This window comes from Crocuta crocuta, unplaced genomic scaffold (genome assembly GCF_008692635.1).
Source record: "Crocuta crocuta isolate KB4526 unplaced genomic scaffold, BGI_CrCroc_1.0 scaffold165, whole genome shotgun sequence".
In the NCBI taxonomy this organism is placed as follows: Eukaryota; Metazoa; Chordata; class Mammalia; order Carnivora; family Hyaenidae; genus Crocuta; species Crocuta crocuta.
Genome location: NW_027530502.1, coordinates 4,158,186 through 4,176,486, shown reverse-complemented (window position 1 = coordinate 4,176,486; position 18,301 = coordinate 4,158,186). Strand labels below are relative to the sequence as shown.

Below are 18,301 nucleotides of genomic sequence, written 5' to 3'. Positions count from 1 at the left end.
ATATGACTTACTACAAAAAGTAGTTGTCTAGTTCTTTCTATATGCTTGAGGAATTTGTGGCCCATTCCTTTGTTCATATGTGCTCCTTCTATTAAGCCAGGAAGATCAGCTACTGATACCTAATACAAAGTTAAATGGTTTGTAAAAAAGAAAACAATTACATCCTCAGATTTTCATGTTTCAAATATAAATAGTTCCTAATTTGTGATTACCACCTCATATTTATAAAGCCAAGATACCTTTATAACAAAATAAATGTACTAAGAATCAAAATACATTCTTATCAGAAATTAGAGTCCCATTTTTACTCATTAATCTAACAATCTAAGAATTCTAGGAATTAGTTTAACATTTATTAATAACTTAAATCCTTTTTACAATTCTATTAATTACAGTGTTTAATATGAACCTGTCACAGAATTTCAACTTTCTGAATTTTTAAAAGTACAGAAGGATATTGATTCAGCATTTACTTAGTATAGCTCTGTCATTACAAGTTTTAAATTCCATGTGGAATTGATTATTTGGCACCACTGTTCCTTTTCTGTTCATGTTCTACCGGGAGGACTATTGAAAATTCTTGATAAGTAAAGGATAGAATGTTCCTATAACTCCTTTTTGAAGTGTTAACCATTAATCTACATTTGTGGTTTTCAGACCTCATTGCACATTATAAACACCCAGGGATCTTTTACAAAGTAGAGATACACAGGCCCTACCCCTAAGGAATCTGGCTTCAAATCTCTGGGGACCAGGCTTATTATTGTTCTCCTGAAGCCACCAAGTTAATTCTCATGTGTTGTAAGGGATGAGAAGCACTGCTTTACACACACTACCCATGTGGATAGGATTTCAGAATTTTAAAGGAAATTGTGCAGCTACCTAGACAAAATACAACAGAGGTCTTACATGCTAAATTTTTTTTTCATGAACTGAAATTTTGTTTGGAGGCTCTCCACTGAGAATTTTGCTACTGAGAATTAAGGTTCCCTTAAAATTTACAATGTACTCTTTTCCTCTAAATATTGTCCACCATATTCCTATTATCCTATATTTATAACTTTACTTATTATGTAATATTCTCTATAATTTTTGGATGCTTTTTATTTTTTACTGTCATATCACTATGAAAAATGAATATAAATCTTTTATGCATTTTAATTATGTCAATGGATTATATGAAACTACACTGATATATCATCACCTTAAGTCCATACTTTACATTAGGGTTCACTCTTGGTGTTGTACATTGTACGGGCTCTGACAAATATATAAATATGTACCCACCAGCATAGTATCACATGCAATAGTGTCACTGCCCACAAATCGTTTGTGCTCTTCTATTCATTCTTTCTTTCCCATTAATTCTTGGTAACCAATGATATTTTTGCTACATCCATAGTTTTGCCTTTTACCAGAATGCCACATAGTTAGAATCATACTGCATGCAGTCTTTTCAGATTGGTTTCTTTCAGTTAGTAATATCCATTTAAAGTTCTTCCATGTCTTTTCATGGCTTGATAGTTCAATTCTTTATAATGTTAAATAATATTCATTACCACAATTTATTTATCCATCCACTTGCTGAAGGACATCATGGCTACTTACAGGTTTTGGCACTTATGAACAATACTGCTATAAACATCCATGTGCAAGCTTTTGTGTGTATGTAAGTTTTCAATTCATTTTGGTAAATACCAAGGAGAACAATTGTTGATCATACATTATATATTTTAAAAATCTTATTTTCATTTCTTATTTATTTTTACTCTAATTATTCAAACTATCTATAGTTCTTCCTTATTAAGGAAAAATAATTTTTAATAGCTAGACCAGAATCCTGTTCAATTAAAACAATTTTTTTAAAAAGTTGGAATGAAATCAATTCCATGAACTTTAGAAAATGTTTTTAGGAAAGAAAAATCAATGATCAAATATGGCAATAAAATATGGACTTGCAATGAGAACAGAGATCAAAGAGATAAAGAAGATAGGATGTTGTAATGGTAAACTGGACCTAGTCTTCGGAAGGAGAAAAAGTTATACTCTTATACAATATTTTACTATGATTGCACTCAATAGAATTGATTTGATCATGGTTTCATTTCCAAAAACAAAAACCCTGCTACTTTTTTCCCCCTTAACACCACAGAAACAATCAAATACTACAAAGTCCAAGTACCAAAAGCAAGTACTTTCCCTTCTAATCAATTGTCTTACTTTAAAAATACTCACCTGTCTGAAATCGTTATACATAATTTTTCCAAGTTCAGGCTTTAATGTTGTAACTAAAAGAAAACAATAAATTGAGGCTAGAATAAAGGCTGGTACTCTCAAAATTGTCTTAGTTTCATGTATAAACAATATTTTTTGTGAACAAAAATGATTCATAAATCTTAATTCAGATACTATTCTCATTTGTTGGCATGGAAAATATAATTATAATGTGCAGAGGCATAGATCTAATATAATTAGTAGGCTTCAAAGTTCTTTTATTGTACTTTAAGGATTGTGGTAAAGGTGTTGGTGGGTAGAGCAGAATTTAGGTTTCTATCACTGGATCTGTGGTTGAAACTTATCTAGTCCTTTTCTCATTCAGTTATCTTCAAGTCTCATCAGTTCTGAAACTAGCCTCCTTCTGAGCTTTTCCTCCTCTTTCCTTCTCAAGAGTCCCTGTATCATGACAATCAATACTGGTAATGTAATTTATAGCAATTAGTCCAAAATTAACTCTACTTCCTCAGAGTCTAATTTTAGAATGGCTTGACTTTATTTTCCAGGTTAATGTACGTTTCTGTATCTTTTTATTTAATGATGGCAGAGATTCTATCACATTCATTCATTATTTAGTCTAAACCTCCATTAGATTTTATCTAGCTACAGCAGTAGCCTATTTTTCCCAGACCCATTTATGACCCATACCAATTCATTCTCTATATTATATACAGAGAGATCTTTTTGAAAATGAGATTAAAAATGAAAAATTTATTTAATTTTAGAGACTAAAATCTAATTATTTTATCCTATGATTAAAAGCCTATAGATATAAAGATCAAATACAGCCTAACCAGTCTATGTGATATGGTCTCTATCTACATCTCCAGCCTTATCTTGACTCCCTCTTTCCCTTACTACATGTTCTCTAAATACACAAACCTCTCTGCTATCACAGAGCTTTTCTGTACATGCTATTTCCTCTAGCTAAAACACCTTTCACATTCACTGCCTGTCACTGACTAACTCATGTATTCTTTACACCTCAGCCCTAGCATCGCACTTTCCCAAAGAAGTTTAAAGCAGCCACCTACACTCTTTCATAGAATCATATTATATTCCCTCAGTCATGTGTGATATATGTGCCTTCCCCTACTAGTCTGTAAGCTCAATAAGAGTCAGAACAGTATCTGTTGCTGCTTACCAACCTTTGTAACTCCAGTACCTACTATAGTTCACAGAAATAAATATTTGCTAAATGAATGAAAGAACAGTGCTTAATAAAGGGTAGATGCTCATAAAATCATAATTAAATTAATGATTGTGCAACAGAGAAACAAATGTAACAAAGCAAGTGTCTAACAAGTACTAGGAACTTTGCTGAGGGCTACAGAAGTTTCAAGGATTAATGGGAAATGCATGTGTTCTATTGGCCAAGAGTTTTCAAACTAAAGGAACATCAGAGTTGTCATTTTAATACTCAAAAAAGGTGGGTCTTTAATAATTTATGTGCACATGTTAAAATACACAACAAATTATACTTACATGCATAATCAGCAATGGCAGGTTTTGCATGAGAAACCTGACTTAGCAAAGACGATTTTCCTGCATTTGGGAATCTGAAATGGAAAAATAAAATAAGGTATTAAAACAAATACTAGTATTATTAATACTTGCTTATCTCTAAATTTCTAACATTTCAAGAGGTAGATTTTTTTGGGTATTTCTGGGAATAAAAGTAGAATATAAATGAAAAATAATCCTGAAAAACCTGAGGAACAAAATATACATATGAAAAAAGTAAAGACAAATTCATGCTGAACACTAGAGATGTTTTAGTATCTTGGAGAGTAAATAATTCAGTTATCTTTAAAAAGCCTGCGGGGCGCCTGGGTGGCTTAGTCGGTTAAGCATCCGACTTTCGCTTAGGTCACGATCTCGCGGTTCGTGGGTTCGAGCCCCGCGTAGGGCTCTGTGCTGACTGCCAGCTCAGAGCCTGGAGCCTGTTTCAGAGTCTGTGACTCCCTCTCTCTCTAGCCCTCCCCTGCTCACGCTGTCTCTCTCTCTCTCTCTCCTAGAAATAAATAAAAAACATTTTAAAAAATTAAAAAAAAAAAAGCTCTCAGAGCTTTAAAAAAAAAAGCCTGCAAATCACAGAAAACAAAAAGAAACTAATAAAAATACCTATAATCCACGAATTCTAGCCAAATAATGGCAAAATATTGCTTATATTGCTTTGTAGATTTTCCTTAAAACATTTTATATGGACATTTCTAAACCCATACAAAAGTGGAAAGAAGTAATAAATCCCATTTAGCCATCACCTAGCTTCAAAAAAAAACAACACATTCCCAAAACTTTTTTAAAGTTGGTTTATTTGAACTGGGACCCACACAAGGTCTGTACATTACAAGTGGTTGATATATCCCTTAAATGTCTTTTGGTAAAGGCCCTCCCTCTATCTTGTTTCCTCTCTGCAATTTTATTTTTAAGGAAACTGGGTCATTTGACCTATAGCAGCATTTCTTTCCCATAGTCTGGATTTTTTTATTTTTTTAAATTTTTTGCTGGCACCCCCATGATGTCTTTTAGCATGCTCCGTATGCCCCAGATTTTCTAAAACTTGTTAGTTTGATATAAAGCCTTGATCAGGGTTAGTTCTGATTTTTTTTTTTCCCTGAAAGACTACTTTCATACTTGGTTGGCCTGCTTTTTAAACTGAATAATACATGCTGAACACCTTTCAAGGGCACACTATAATTTACTTAACTAATGTCTTATTGTTAGGCATTTAGGTTATCTCCAATTTTTTATTATTACAAATATCATGCAAAAAACCGCATATATACAGCTAGAAAGACATATCAACAGTAACAGTCATCTGCAAGTGCTAGAATCAATAGACAACTATTTTTTTGGCAAATTTTCTTTCAGCACTTATTTTTTCATTATCTAACTTTTTCTTAAAACTTTAACTACTACAGTTATTTTCCTTGAACTTTTACACACATCTTTAACCTCTTTCTTGATATACATTTCTTGATGAGAATATACTGAATTAAAATAGCTGCTTATTGTAGGGGTACCTGGGTGCTCAGTCAGTTAACAGTCTGACTCTTGATCTTGATCAGGTCAGGATCTCATGGTTGGTAAGATCCAGCCACAATGGGCTCTGTGCTAACAGCAGGGAGCCTGCTTGGGATTCTGTCTCCCTCACTCTCTGCTCCTCCCTGACTCATGTGCACTCTCTCTAAGTAAATGGATAAACTTAAAAAAAAAAAAAAAGATAAATAGATGTTTGTTTTAAAGACTTGATTTTATTGCTAAATTTACCTTAAGAAATGCCCACCATATAAGGAAAAAGTACTATAAACAGGCATTACTGAAGAGATGATTTCCTCACTTTTATTCAGATATTTTCATTATATTTATCCAAAGAATATTTATTAAGCATTGACTTGTATCAGACAATATACTAGACATCCAAAATAAAGCAATCAATGAGACGAATGTGATCCCTGCCTTTAGGTTTCAGTGAAATTGGAAAAAGCTCTTCTTTCAAAACCTGCCAAACTTTCACTTGGAATAATGGTTTAATACTTTGGAAATATTAAGTTGAAGTTCTACAAAAAATCTATAAAAATTATTCCATAAGAATTTTATAATTATTCTACCTCTTAGTAGAGCTCTTTTAACATTAAAAATAAATCTAACTAAAATAGATCATTAAATATATCTTCCTATAATAATTTAGAATAAAATCATGTGAGATTTTTTTAATACTCATTTTCCTGTGGAAATACAGTAATCTATCATACTCACTCAGGCTCTTGTAACTTTTTTTTTAAAGTTTATTTATTTCTTTATTTAAAGTAATCTCTACACCCAACGTGGGGCTCGAATGCACAACCCTAAGATCAAGAGCTGCATGTTCTTGTGAATGAGCCAGCCAGGTGCTCCTCTTTTAACTTTTTGAAAAGCAAACTTAAATCATTTTTAGCCATGATGATCACTAATTGAACTTGCTGTTTCTTTCCATTATCTTCGTATTTTCGTAATAGATTAAATACAGAAAAATGCCAGCAACTGTTTCCGAAGAGATCAACATAGAAGAAGAAAAAGGATGCTAATGATTGAAGAACAGACACCTGAGATCTTTCCTGAAAAGTACTTAATAAAAATTTTAGAGGCTGAAATGCAACCTGTACAAAGATCAGATTTGACAAGAGCCATACAAGTATGTTAGTTATATGACACCTTTCTTCTAAGGTTCAGTTCATTCCTGAAACTAGCAAACAGGTATCTGTTTACGCTGGTATTTACAGTAGTAACTTTTTAATAATAGGTGCATAATTTAAAAGTACTAAAATACATGGGGCGCCTGGGTGGCTTAGTCGGTTAAGCGTCCGACTTTCGCTTAGGTCATGATCTCGCGGTTTGTGGGTTCGAGCCCCGCGTCGGGCTCTGTGCTGACTGCCAGTTCGGAGCCTGGAGCCTATTTCGGAGTCTGTATCTCCCTCTCTCTCAGACCCTCCCCTGCTCACGCTCTCTCTCTCTCTCTCCTAGAAATAAATAAAAATATTAAAAAAAAAAGTACTAAAATACATATGTTAAGTATTGTACTTAAGAAACTTGATGCTCTTAAAAAGAAAAAAAAAAAAAAAAAAGAAGGGTGTCTGGGTGGCATAGTCAGTTAAGCATCCAACTTCAGTTCAGGTCATGATCTCATAGTTCATGAGTTTGAGCCCCATGTGGGGCTCTGTGCTGACACCTCAGAACCTGATGACACCTTGGAAGTCTGCTTCAGATTCTGTGTCTCCCTCTCTCTCTCTCTCTGTCCTCTCCTTCCCCCCCCCCCCAAAACAAAAAATAAAAAAAATTTAAAAAAGAAAAAGTAACTTGATGTTTTAATTATTGGCTGTAATATCAAATCCACTTCTGAAAAGCTTGGTATTTCACTGTAGGTACTGTAGGTGCCAATAAGTTGGCAATATAATGATGATAACGAGAGCAACTACCAGTTGTTCATTGAGCATTCATAAATCCAAGGCATGTGTTATGCTGCAAATGTGTTATCTTACTCACCAGCAATAGTTTACCAACATCTACATCCACTATTAAAAACGAGAAAACAAAAGCTTAGAGATGTTCTATAATTTATCCGACACCATCTAGGTGGCTTCCAGAGAATAGGAGATTCTGACCCAAACACACTCTCACTTGAGTCTCCCATCCTCATCCCACCTTTATTACTCAGCCTTGCGAGGCTCTTCTTAGTCTGTAGAGGTGTCTCTGTGAAACCTGAAACGCATTTTTATATCAAATGAGACTATGGATGGCTAGATTCTCAGTCCACAAAACCCTATTAAACCCACAACATTGTGAAATATATACAGTATTACAGAACCTGTGGCTCATAACTTGGTTTATGGAAAAGACTAAATCCAATTAGCAAGTCTGAACACCAGGATCACATCTCTCCCTGCTACAATGTGAGCAGGAATGGGGCCTTTATGAACTCTAAGCCATTGTTGTTACCTAGAGCTAGACAGGCATGGCAAGAGGTAAGGGATTCAGACTGCTGAGTCTGGTAAAGAAGCAGTGAAATGGCTGGAGTGGAAAATAAAAAGAGCTTGGAAAGAAGCTATATAAGGTGAGAAATGCAACTGGCAGTTTGAAGTAGAGCCCTCAGTAAGGCAGTCTTCCCTACCTTTTTCTTAGGTATTCCATCTGACTACTGTGTAATGCTGAAGTGCGGCCAGGGAGAAAGGGAGAGGAGAAATGCAAAGCTAAAATTTTCCTTTTCTTTTGCTCCTTTCTATCTTGCTATCTATCCGCCTCCAGTCAGATGTTAGCATTGCAAACCCCACAGCTAAATACACTGGTTGATGAAAGAATGGAAGCTGGTGAAAGAGGACAACATTGTGGGGTCGGCAGTTGAGAATGGACAGATCCTAACTAGAACATGAAGGATAGGGAAATGGTCATAGCAAGATACAATTTGATTGCTCAATAGTATCTAAGTCTGATGGTTACAATGGTCTGGATTGGCATTTAGCCACCTGATTAACAAAATATCAATACCTCTATTAAGATTTGTAAGAATATCTCAATCATTTTATTCACTTCTTTTTATTTCCTCCTATACATTTCTTAAAATGTGGTTTGGATTTTTAATTTTATTCCTTAATATCTGGTAACATTTTTTACTTTCTTATATTATGGCATTTGATTTTTTTCTTTGTTGATTCATCCTCTAACATCCCCACTAGCCAACTCAATTGCTATGATCTTCCTTTCTTTTTACAAATAAATATTAACTATGAAACTCTATGTTTGCAATATAAAAAATGACTATACTTATCAGCATTCTCAAGTATACAAACAAAGCACAAATTCCATAAAGAACACTGGTCCAAAATTACCACTTATATTTAATTCCTACTTAGGAACTATCTCTCTCAAATTACAATATATATATAAATGATACTTACCCTACTAGGCTTATATCAGCTATAAGTTTTAGATCAAGGTGAATGACTCGTTTCTGGCCTTTCAATGGTAAGAAATTTGTAAGTAGTTTACCACCAAGACCTCCTTCAGCTACCAAAATTCTGTCTTTCTCTTTATTGAGTTCTCCTTAAAAACAAAGAGAAAGATAACTTAGAGCAAAGATTACTAAGTGGAGCTATTTACTAATGACATTTTTTGCTTAAATTTTTTGTATAAAATTCCAGTTTATAAATCTAAAGGGCTAAACCATAGGATTAAGATTCATAAAAGTCTGATCCCAAAAAACATTTTGTAAGCAGTTGAGACTAGTTATATATTTTAAAACTGAGTAAATACTCTATTTACAATAAGCTTAAATTTGGGGTGCCTGGGTGGCTTAGTTGGTTAAGCGTCCGACTTTCGCTTAGGTCATGATCTCACGGTTTGTGGGTCTGAGCCCTGCGTCGGGCTCTGCGCTGACTGCCAGCTCAGAGCCTGGAGCCTGTTTCAGTCTGTGACTCCCTCTCTCTCTGACCCTCCCCTGCTCACGCTGTCTCTCTCTCTGTCTCCTAGAAATAAATAAACATTAAAAAAAAAAAATCATTACAATAAGCTTAAATTTAGCAGTTAATTTTGAATAATGTTTATATATAGGTTTAAAAATCTTTTATAAACTAGCAGTTGAAATCGTTTTCTTTTTTTTAATGTTTATTTATTTTTTAGAGCGCTAATAGGGGAAGACAAGAGTGAGGGGGATAGAGGATCCGAAGCAGGCTCGGGGCTGACACTGGTGAGCCCAATGTGGGGCTTGAACTCATAAACTGGAAGATCATGACCTTAGTCAAAGTTGGACACTCAACTGACTGACTCTAGATTTTGGCTCAAGTCATGATCACATAGTTGTGATACTGAGCCCCACTCAATGCTGAGTATACAGCCTGTGTGGGATTCTCTCTCCCCCACTCCTTCTCTCTTGCTAATGTGCTATACATACATACATATATACATAAGCAAGCTTAAAAATTTTCTGAAATTCAAGAGGAGCTATTCCTCACAGCTCCCAAACAATTTTAGAAAATGTGCATTTTTCTCAACCTTAGAATCCACAATACACTTACCTATAATTTTACCATTTTCATCAGTTACTGAAATACCCACAGGTACAGGAATTTCACAGTCTTTTCCTCTGGAGCCTTTCAGTGCACTAACTCTACAAAAAAAAAAATAAATAAAGCTAAATCAAAACACAGAAAACCCGCTATATCAAATGGTCTATGTCCAAGCAAATGTGATTTACAAAGACTAGCAATCAAGTTTTGGTTAATGCAGATGATAAGTGGCCAAGTATCTGTGAAGAAAATTATCCCTAATGGTTTATTTGCATTTTAGACTATCACATAAAAATAATAAAATAAAAACAAATAATAATAATAATACATAATGATTCAAATTATCAACCTAATCACCAAAAGTCATTTTAGCCCACAGTGAACTAAAATACTGTATACTTAGAATGAAGAGATCATTGCTACAACACAAATAAGCTAGAAATAAAAATAAAAATTTCTTATCCATTGAATAAGAAAGTTTTTAACACTGACCTCAAATAAAGAGTATTATAGGAGGCTCATTTATTATAGGAGGCTCATCTGACTAGTCTCATATTGTTCATGAAAGAATTAATAGGTATAGGGGCGCCTGGGTGGCTTAGTCGGTTAAGCGTCCGACTTTCACTTAGGTCATGATCTCGCGGTTCGTGGGTTCGAGCCCCGCGTCGGGCTCTGTGCTGACTGCCAGCTCAGAGCCTGGAGCCTGTTTCAGAGTCTGTATATCCCTCTCTCTCTGACCCTCCCCTGCTCATGCTGTCTCTCTCTCTCTCTCCCAGACATAAATAAAAAAAAAAAACATTAAAAAAAAAGAATTAATTGGTATAAACTTTTAACTAGTAATTTTACTTCTAGAAATTTATCCTAAAAAAAAAAAACAACGAACAATCATGTAAAATACTATATACACAAGGATATATATTACATTGTGACTCTAACAGTAAAAATATCTATAATTACATCAATAAATGAATGACAAAAATATTATCTTATTTTCAATAGTACACTAGTATGCAACTATTTTGAACAATTGTCTGGTGTGTAAAAAAAATGTTAAGTGAAAAGAAAAGGTTGGAAAATATTGTGCTTTCAATTTTGTACCCCCAATTTTTATACACATCCATATAATATACTTGCCACAAGTCAATTTGCAGAAACATACATAAAAGTTCTAGAAAAGTCAAAAAAAGATTAATAGTAGTTATCTACGGATGGAAGAATTATAGGTGATTGACTTTTTTTCACATCTTTTTACTTTATCTGATATTTTTACAATGAGCTTGAATTACCATTATATAGAGATAAAATGAAAGAAAATATACAGAGATTAGACTATACAATTACATAATGATAATAACTATACTAAGGCTATTATATAATCATCTACCACTTTTTCTGCCAATAATATGCACCAGACACTATTAAAAGCTTTATTTTTTTTCATGTTTTTATTTTGAAAGAGAGAGCAAAAGCACATGCAAATGAGCAGAAGCTGAGGAGGGGCAGAGAGCAGAGGAGAGAGAATCCCAAGAGATATTGTAATGGACTCACAAATAACTTGTTATATCACCGGCAGGAAATTACTTTCCATCTGGCACCAATACACCTTGATCACAAACTCCACTTGCTCCCCCCCCAATTTTGCTTACACACACGTGAATGATTATTATCTGATTTGTTTTCTTCATGTTCACCACATGTGTAAAATCTTGTTTTCCTCATGTTCACTATGTGACTAATATCTTGTGAACTCAATAAAAACAGAGATGAAACCTATGTTCTGGGCTTTTGTCTTCTCCCAGACCTTAACTTCTCTTGTATTCAAGAGTCTCATCCTTTGGTTCTATAACCAGAAACAAAATGTCATATAAGGTAACTTGCAAATTGCTTGTAGATTTCTAAATTGACAAAAACAACATTGAACAATTGATTACAAAAACACTGAACACTGCATAATATAGTGGGCCATAAAAATGCATCTCTTAGACTTGACTGCAGGGAACATAACTGACCTATGACTAGCTGCTGTGCTCTGAAATCTAAAGAGATAATGCTTCCCACACTCTGCTTCCAGCCAATGACTGGGTACAGCAGGGTTACTAAGTCAACCTCTTTGTAGGAAACAGATTCCTTTGATGGGAAACTTTTGACTATGGAATCACCATCAGCTTTGCTAAACTTTCTTAGAACTACACAGTGGACTAAAATATTGCCCTTCCTACTCTCCTTCATAAGGATTAGACTTGCAAAGTGGTCAGACAGCTTTCCCAACTTCCCCTCAAGTCCCTCCCCAATTTGCCTTTACAAGTGTTTAGGTGTTCTCCCAATAAATCTCTTGTTCATCTAATCCTCATCTGATCCGACCTGCTTCTTGTGGGACCCAGATTTAGACACATGAAGACATAATTCATAAAGCTACAAAATAATTCATTCAAATTCTGGCATTCAGTAAGTTTATTCAACTTCATGACTTAATTTACCTGAACTCTACAGGATAAACAAGACTGTCACCTCCTCCTTGACTTCTATGACACTAAGTCTCTCCTGACTCTATATTTTAGATCACATTTCTGTTTCTTTCCCTTAAATGTTGGTGAATAACAGAATTTGATCCTCAGTCCTCTTCTCTTTTGTAATGCACTAACCCTGGTCCATGCTTATTATGATTAACAAATTTATCTCTAGACCTGACCATATTCCTGAATCACAGACCTATATTTCAAGTGCTCACTTGTATCTCTACAAACCCTTCAAACCCTCTTCCTCTACATCTCAGGTGACACTTCCTACCATAATCCTTCTCAAACAATGATACTACCGTCTACCTACTCCTCGAGTCAAAACCAGAAAGTTATCCTTGATTTATTATTCTCCTACAATACTCCCATCAATCACGAAGTCTAACTTATTTCACTTTTTTAACAGGGCTCTAATCCATCCATTTCTGTCAATCCAATTCATCATTTGACTAATCTTAACTGAATATCTACTATGTACAAATCACTGTACTACACATCTGGGAAGAAATGATGATCTCAACTGTTCCCTGCCCTAATGGACCTCAACAGTAGGCTAATGAGAGCAGACAGTAATCCATTATGTGAAATATGGAAAATTAAGGGGGACCTGGGTAGCTCAGCAGTTGAGTGTCTGACTTCAGCTCAGGTCATGATCTCACAATTTGTGAATTCCAGCCCTGCGCTGGGCTCTGTGCTGACGGCTTGGAACCTGGAGCCTGCTTTGGATACTGTGTCTCCCTCTCTCTCTGGCCCTCCCCACCTTGTGTTCTATCTTTCTCTCTCCCTCTCAAAAATAAACATAAAAAAATTTTAAAAAAGGAAAATGGAAAATTACAACTGTGACAAGTCTTATGAATTAGAACTTACACACGTGAGTAGGTATGGGAATTCTGACTTAATCACGGAAATCAGGAAAGACGTGAGCTTAAATCTAAGGGATTCATAGGAGGCAACCACATGAAGGTGAAGAAAAAGTATTAGAGGAGAGATAACACAAACAAAGACCCTGTGATAGAAGACAAATACCAGTATAAGTACTAAAAGAAAGCCAATGTGGCTGGAATGCAGAAAACACAGAATGTAGAGGAGAATGAAACTAGAAAGATAGGTACAGGTCAGACCTTGAGAACTTCATCACTTATGAAATATTGCAATATTCTGTAAATTGACCTCAATCAATACCTCCAATCCATTCTTTAACAAATTATCCCTAGAGTGATTTTCCTCAACACTAATATATTGTCGCCTGCATATTTAAGATCTCTCAATGGCTCCCCATCATTCGAAGATAATATTCAAACTGTAACACAGTATATCAGGCCCTTCATGATCTGGACTACAATGTCTTTATTTTAAAACAAGCTGCCCCATTTGTACCACAGTTATGCTGGAAATATTCATTATTTCACCAGCTTGTTCCCTCCTACCACTGCCTTTATAAATGTTGTACACTTGCCAACACACCTTTTCCTGCTTTGATTGTTGGCAACTTTCTATTCCCTTTCCAAGACCTGGTTCAAGCACCACTTCCAAAATATAGGTAACTGAGTAAGATTTTCCTTTAATTTCTTTACAATAAAAGAAAAAGTTTTTTTCCATATTTTGAAAGCAACATATGTTCCATAAAAAAATAACAAAAATTTGCAAAAAAATAAAGGGAAGGTTTTGATGTTACAGAGAGAAGACCAAAACAAGACAAAAGACGAAAGAAAATACACAAGGGACTAATCAGTGAAACAGGTTCTAAATCTTAAGACCCTGGCAGAACCACTGGTGATGGTGGGGTGGAGTAGCACAGTTGAGATTTGAAAAAGTTTTCCTAAAGATTGTCAACAATAATTTAATTTTAGAAGAAAATAGTGGGACTTCAGATCATTTTCTGTTTCTACAGAAAAGTGCAAAGGAATATAAACAGACATTGTGAGAATTAAAATGTTTACAAGTTCCAAAACATTGCATAGTTATCTACCTTTTATCTTTACTAGAGTTGAGATAATTATTGTGTATGTTTGCTCAGGTACAAATATAAGATATAATTTACTTCAAATTACCAATTCACTTTTTATCTTCTAACTTTTTTTCCTCCTGGGTGGGATTATTTTTCTAAAATCAAAGTCATTCAGGCAATACTTACCGACTATTTCCTCCTTCTCCAGCCACAAACCGTTTCTGAGGATATTTGTCTTTAAGTTGTTTTAAAGTCATTTTCTTATGGGCTACAACCCAGACATCGCCACCTTTTCCACCTTCTCCACCTAAACGAGGGTAACCCATTCCACCACTTCCTCCCCTCGTGAAGAGTCTTAGGTTATCAATGAAGTTTCCATACTTAAGAGAGGAGAGAAAGAGAGAGAGATCACTTAGATACCAAACATGCTTACCAACTTAGAACTCCTTGCAAGTCCTTTGTTGCCACTAAAGCACCTAAAAAAATCAATACTGCATTCTGAATGCCAAGATCATAATCTTTTCTTAGTTCATCTCTGGTCTGACCTCCCTTTCCCTTCTGATTAACTCCTTTAATACCTCTTTTTCCAATGATCAATTATTGTTCACTTTTTGTCTCAAAGTTGCTGACATTGCTCAACTTTTCAATCTAGACTTTCTCCTCTGGGTGACCTCAGACTGTACCAGCTAACTATCACCTAGGTGAGATATTCTCTATGTTTAGTCTGTTGGATATTCCAGGAGGAGGTAAACTTAACAGTCTAAAGCAACTAAGAGCAAAATCTGTTATTTAATTTACATTTGAAACCCCTTAAATAATCAACTTTTTCTTAGATATTAGTTGAAAAAATAATAGTCACCTCAGATACAACCATAATATGAAAAAAACCAAACCTTTCCTCAGGTAAATTCTGTTCCCCCAGGGTTCTTCCAAATAATGGAACCACAGTTTATCTAGTCATTGAGACTACATAGGGGAATCTCTCACTATACCAGCCTCTTTCCCCAAAGCTCTATTTCTCCTTTCTAGTACAACTTAGTATCTTGACCATTACATTAGCTCCTAAAATGTTCTTGCTGTGTCTAGACATTCCTTTTTCACCTCACTCTTTGTCTTGCTGCCTGAGCTTTTCTGAAAATGGATCTGATTTCTAATTATGTTTCTCCCTACTCAAAAACCACTCTTTTTTTTTTTTGCTGTTTATGAAACAGTCTACATTTCTCAGTAGTCAAAGCTCTTAACCTACCTTTCCAGTTTCATTTTCGTTCCTTCAACCTGTCCTATCTCTCCTTCCTCACTTTGCCCTGTACATGATCTACTGTCCTATCTCTGTGGCACTCTGTTCATGTTTTTCCTCCAAAGTCATTTGTTCTTTTCCACCTACATGTTATATTTTCTGATGTCTTTCTTTTTTAAAAATTTTTTTTCAATGTTTTATTCATTTGTGAGAGAGGGAGAGAGACAGCATGAGCAGGGGAGGGTCAGAGAGAGAAGGAGATACAGAATCTGAAACAGCCTCCAGGCTCTGAGCTGGCAGTCAGCACAGAGCCCCATGTGGGGCTCGAACCATGAACCGGAACCGTGAGATCATGACCTGAGCCGAAGTTGGCCACTCAAACGACTGAGCCTCCCAGGCACCCCTCTGGTGTCTTTCTTAACACTTACCACTGACTATGCTGGGATTTCTCATCAATTAGATCTTAATCTTATTACACATTTTGAAAACTTATACTGCATTTATTGTTTACTTGTTTCCCTCACTAAACTTTTTGTAGGTAAAGATCCTATGTATTAACCTCTCAGACTATCAAAATTCCTTATAATTTCTTAAATTCATGGCCTTTAGTCATCTTATCTCTTATTATACCTTTTGAAAACTTGTACTGCATTTAGCGTTTGTTTCCCTCACTAAACTTTTTGTAGGTAAAGATCCTATATATTAACCTCTCAGACTATCAAAATTCCTTACAGAGTAATCGCTTAAATTCATGACCTTTAGTCACTTAGCATAGGTTAAGTATCAAAAACATCTGGGAGCTTTTTCCAAACTACATAGTCCACTGACCATTCTGCTATACTCTGGAGGAGGGGATGAGAATAGATAGGTTTAACCAGTATATTTAGCAAAAGTTCCTTTGGTGATTCTGATGCAGTCTAGATCTCAGATTGCAGTGGATAGGCGCACAACAAAGATTCATATATTAGGCTTTAAATATGGAAATATAGTCATGAAATATGACTATATTCATATTGTAAGGGAACAAGGTAGAAAGAATATGAAGGGGTGCCTGAGTGTCTCAGTTGGTTGAGAGGTTGAGATTCCGACTTCGGCTCAGGTCATGATCTCGCGGTTGGAGCCCCGCGTCGGGCTCTGTGCTGACAGCGAGCTCAGGGCCCAGAGCCTCCTTTGGATTCTGTATCTCCGTCTTTCTCTGACCCTCCCCTGCTCGCTCGCTCTCTCTCTCTCAAATAAATAAAACATTTAAAAAAAATTTTTTTAAAAGAAAGAATGTGGAAAAGATGAACCTGAGGAATAAAGTATTTTTCTCTGAGGGTGAAGAATTGATTCTTCCAGGCTACATCAGAAACGCATCACATATAAGTGAAGAGATTCCCCTTGCAAGCAACGTGGAGGGGAAGTGGCTGCTCACGGTAGTACCCCCACACAAGCAGCTCTTTATGACTTACCNATAGTACACACCAAAAAAAAAAAAAAAAAAAAAAAATAGTAGTCGTCTCTTTTTAGTTGAAACATTAGTTACCTCATATGCCCAAGTACTACCTTTCACAAGTCTCTTTTCTTTTCACTACCTATATTCTGGGAAATAGAAGGTTAAAGTATAATTTAATTCAGAAATATTACTCAGGCCTCTACCTCCAATAAAACGGAAGTTCCTGTTTTTAAAGTTCCGTTCAATGCGTGCCACATTTTTTACTCATCTAGATTCATCAGACTCAGAGGTTTAGAAAGCAAACTTCGGAGAAGCTGACTTGTTTTTAATAACGCCGGTTAAGTTTCCAAATACATTATTAGTAAATAATAACCTCTTACAGAGGTTTTTTTTATTTGAAACAACTGTAAATCTTTACAGTAATGATTCTAAAACCAGCACTGCATACAAAGTGAACTAAATTTCTTGCAAGTAGGAAGCCAATTACATTATTTTCGTTTTCTGATTAAGTCTTTAGAAAGCTCTTAAATACCGTCCACTCGAAGAAAACATACATAAGAACAGGCTACAGATATTACTACCTAAAAGAAAAAAGACACTGAGCCAAAAGAAAAAGTCAACCCTACACACTACGTAAACTACATTGCATATCTAAAAGCTAGGTTTCCTCAGTAACCCATTCCACGTAGACACAATTCCCCTGAAGAACCTCAAAACCTGGGCCCCTAAACAACCGTTCTAAGCGTTCCAGGTAGATACATTGTCCCATTCCTCACAAGCCAAGCCTGACTCGGAAGGACTAAGAGAACCATAATAGAACACGCAGAAAAAAGGCCTCCGGAAAGAAAATGGGGGAGGGAGGGAAGAGAGGGGAACCAAAGCCTTCAGGTGGGGCTACAGGCACCAAGTTGTCGAGATTCAGGCGGAGAGGTACCAGTCACGGACCTTTCTGAACCACACGCAACTGCACCGCACCATAACTGCAACGCTCCAGGGCTGACTCCCTCGGAAAGTGTACACATTGAGGCACCGCGCAGAATTTTTACGTCACCATTGGCCGCCAACGCGATATTTCCTCTGCACACTCCGGCGGGGACCGCGCATGCGCCGTATGACGGACTCCCACCGACTGGCAGGATCGCTGGCGCAGGCGCTGAGCGGTGTGCCTCAGTGGTAGGTGGAGGAAAGTGACTTACGTTTAGGCGTAAACCTGCGAAAAACTGAGACAACGTCGAGGGCCCGCTGTGAGAAGGGTCAGTCGAATGCAGAGTGGATACCTCGGGATTGAGCACTTTATATGGGATGGCACTGGAGACTGGACGGCATTGAAGCAATTTTTACGCTAATTGA

The 18,301-nt window shown here is 35.9% G+C and overlaps 1 protein-coding gene across 2 annotated transcripts in view; it reads right to left on the bottom strand.

Annotated features, from left to right (window-relative positions):
• The window catches only part of GTPBP10 (GTP binding protein 10), a 41,196-nt gene extending 23,238 nt beyond the window's left edge, over positions 1-17,958 (bottom strand). For both annotated transcript variants that reach the window (XM_077766833.1, XM_077766832.1), the window contains exons 1-7: positions 17,897-17,958; positions 14,466-14,659; positions 9,825-9,916; positions 8,709-8,853; positions 3,760-3,833; positions 2,236-2,288; positions 12-119 (exon numbers count right to left, since the gene is read on the bottom strand). In XM_077766833.1, the coding sequence (XP_077622959.1) occupies positions 12-119; positions 2,236-2,288; positions 3,760-3,833; positions 8,709-8,853; positions 9,825-9,916; positions 14,466-14,659; positions 17,897-17,929 (699 nt within the window). In that variant the 5' untranslated portion in view covers positions 17,930-17,958. The remainder of the gene's footprint in view (positions 1-11; positions 120-2,235; positions 2,289-3,759; positions 3,834-8,708; positions 8,854-9,824; positions 9,917-14,465; positions 14,660-17,896) is intronic.
• Between the last annotated feature and the right edge of the window lie 343 nt (positions 17,959-18,301).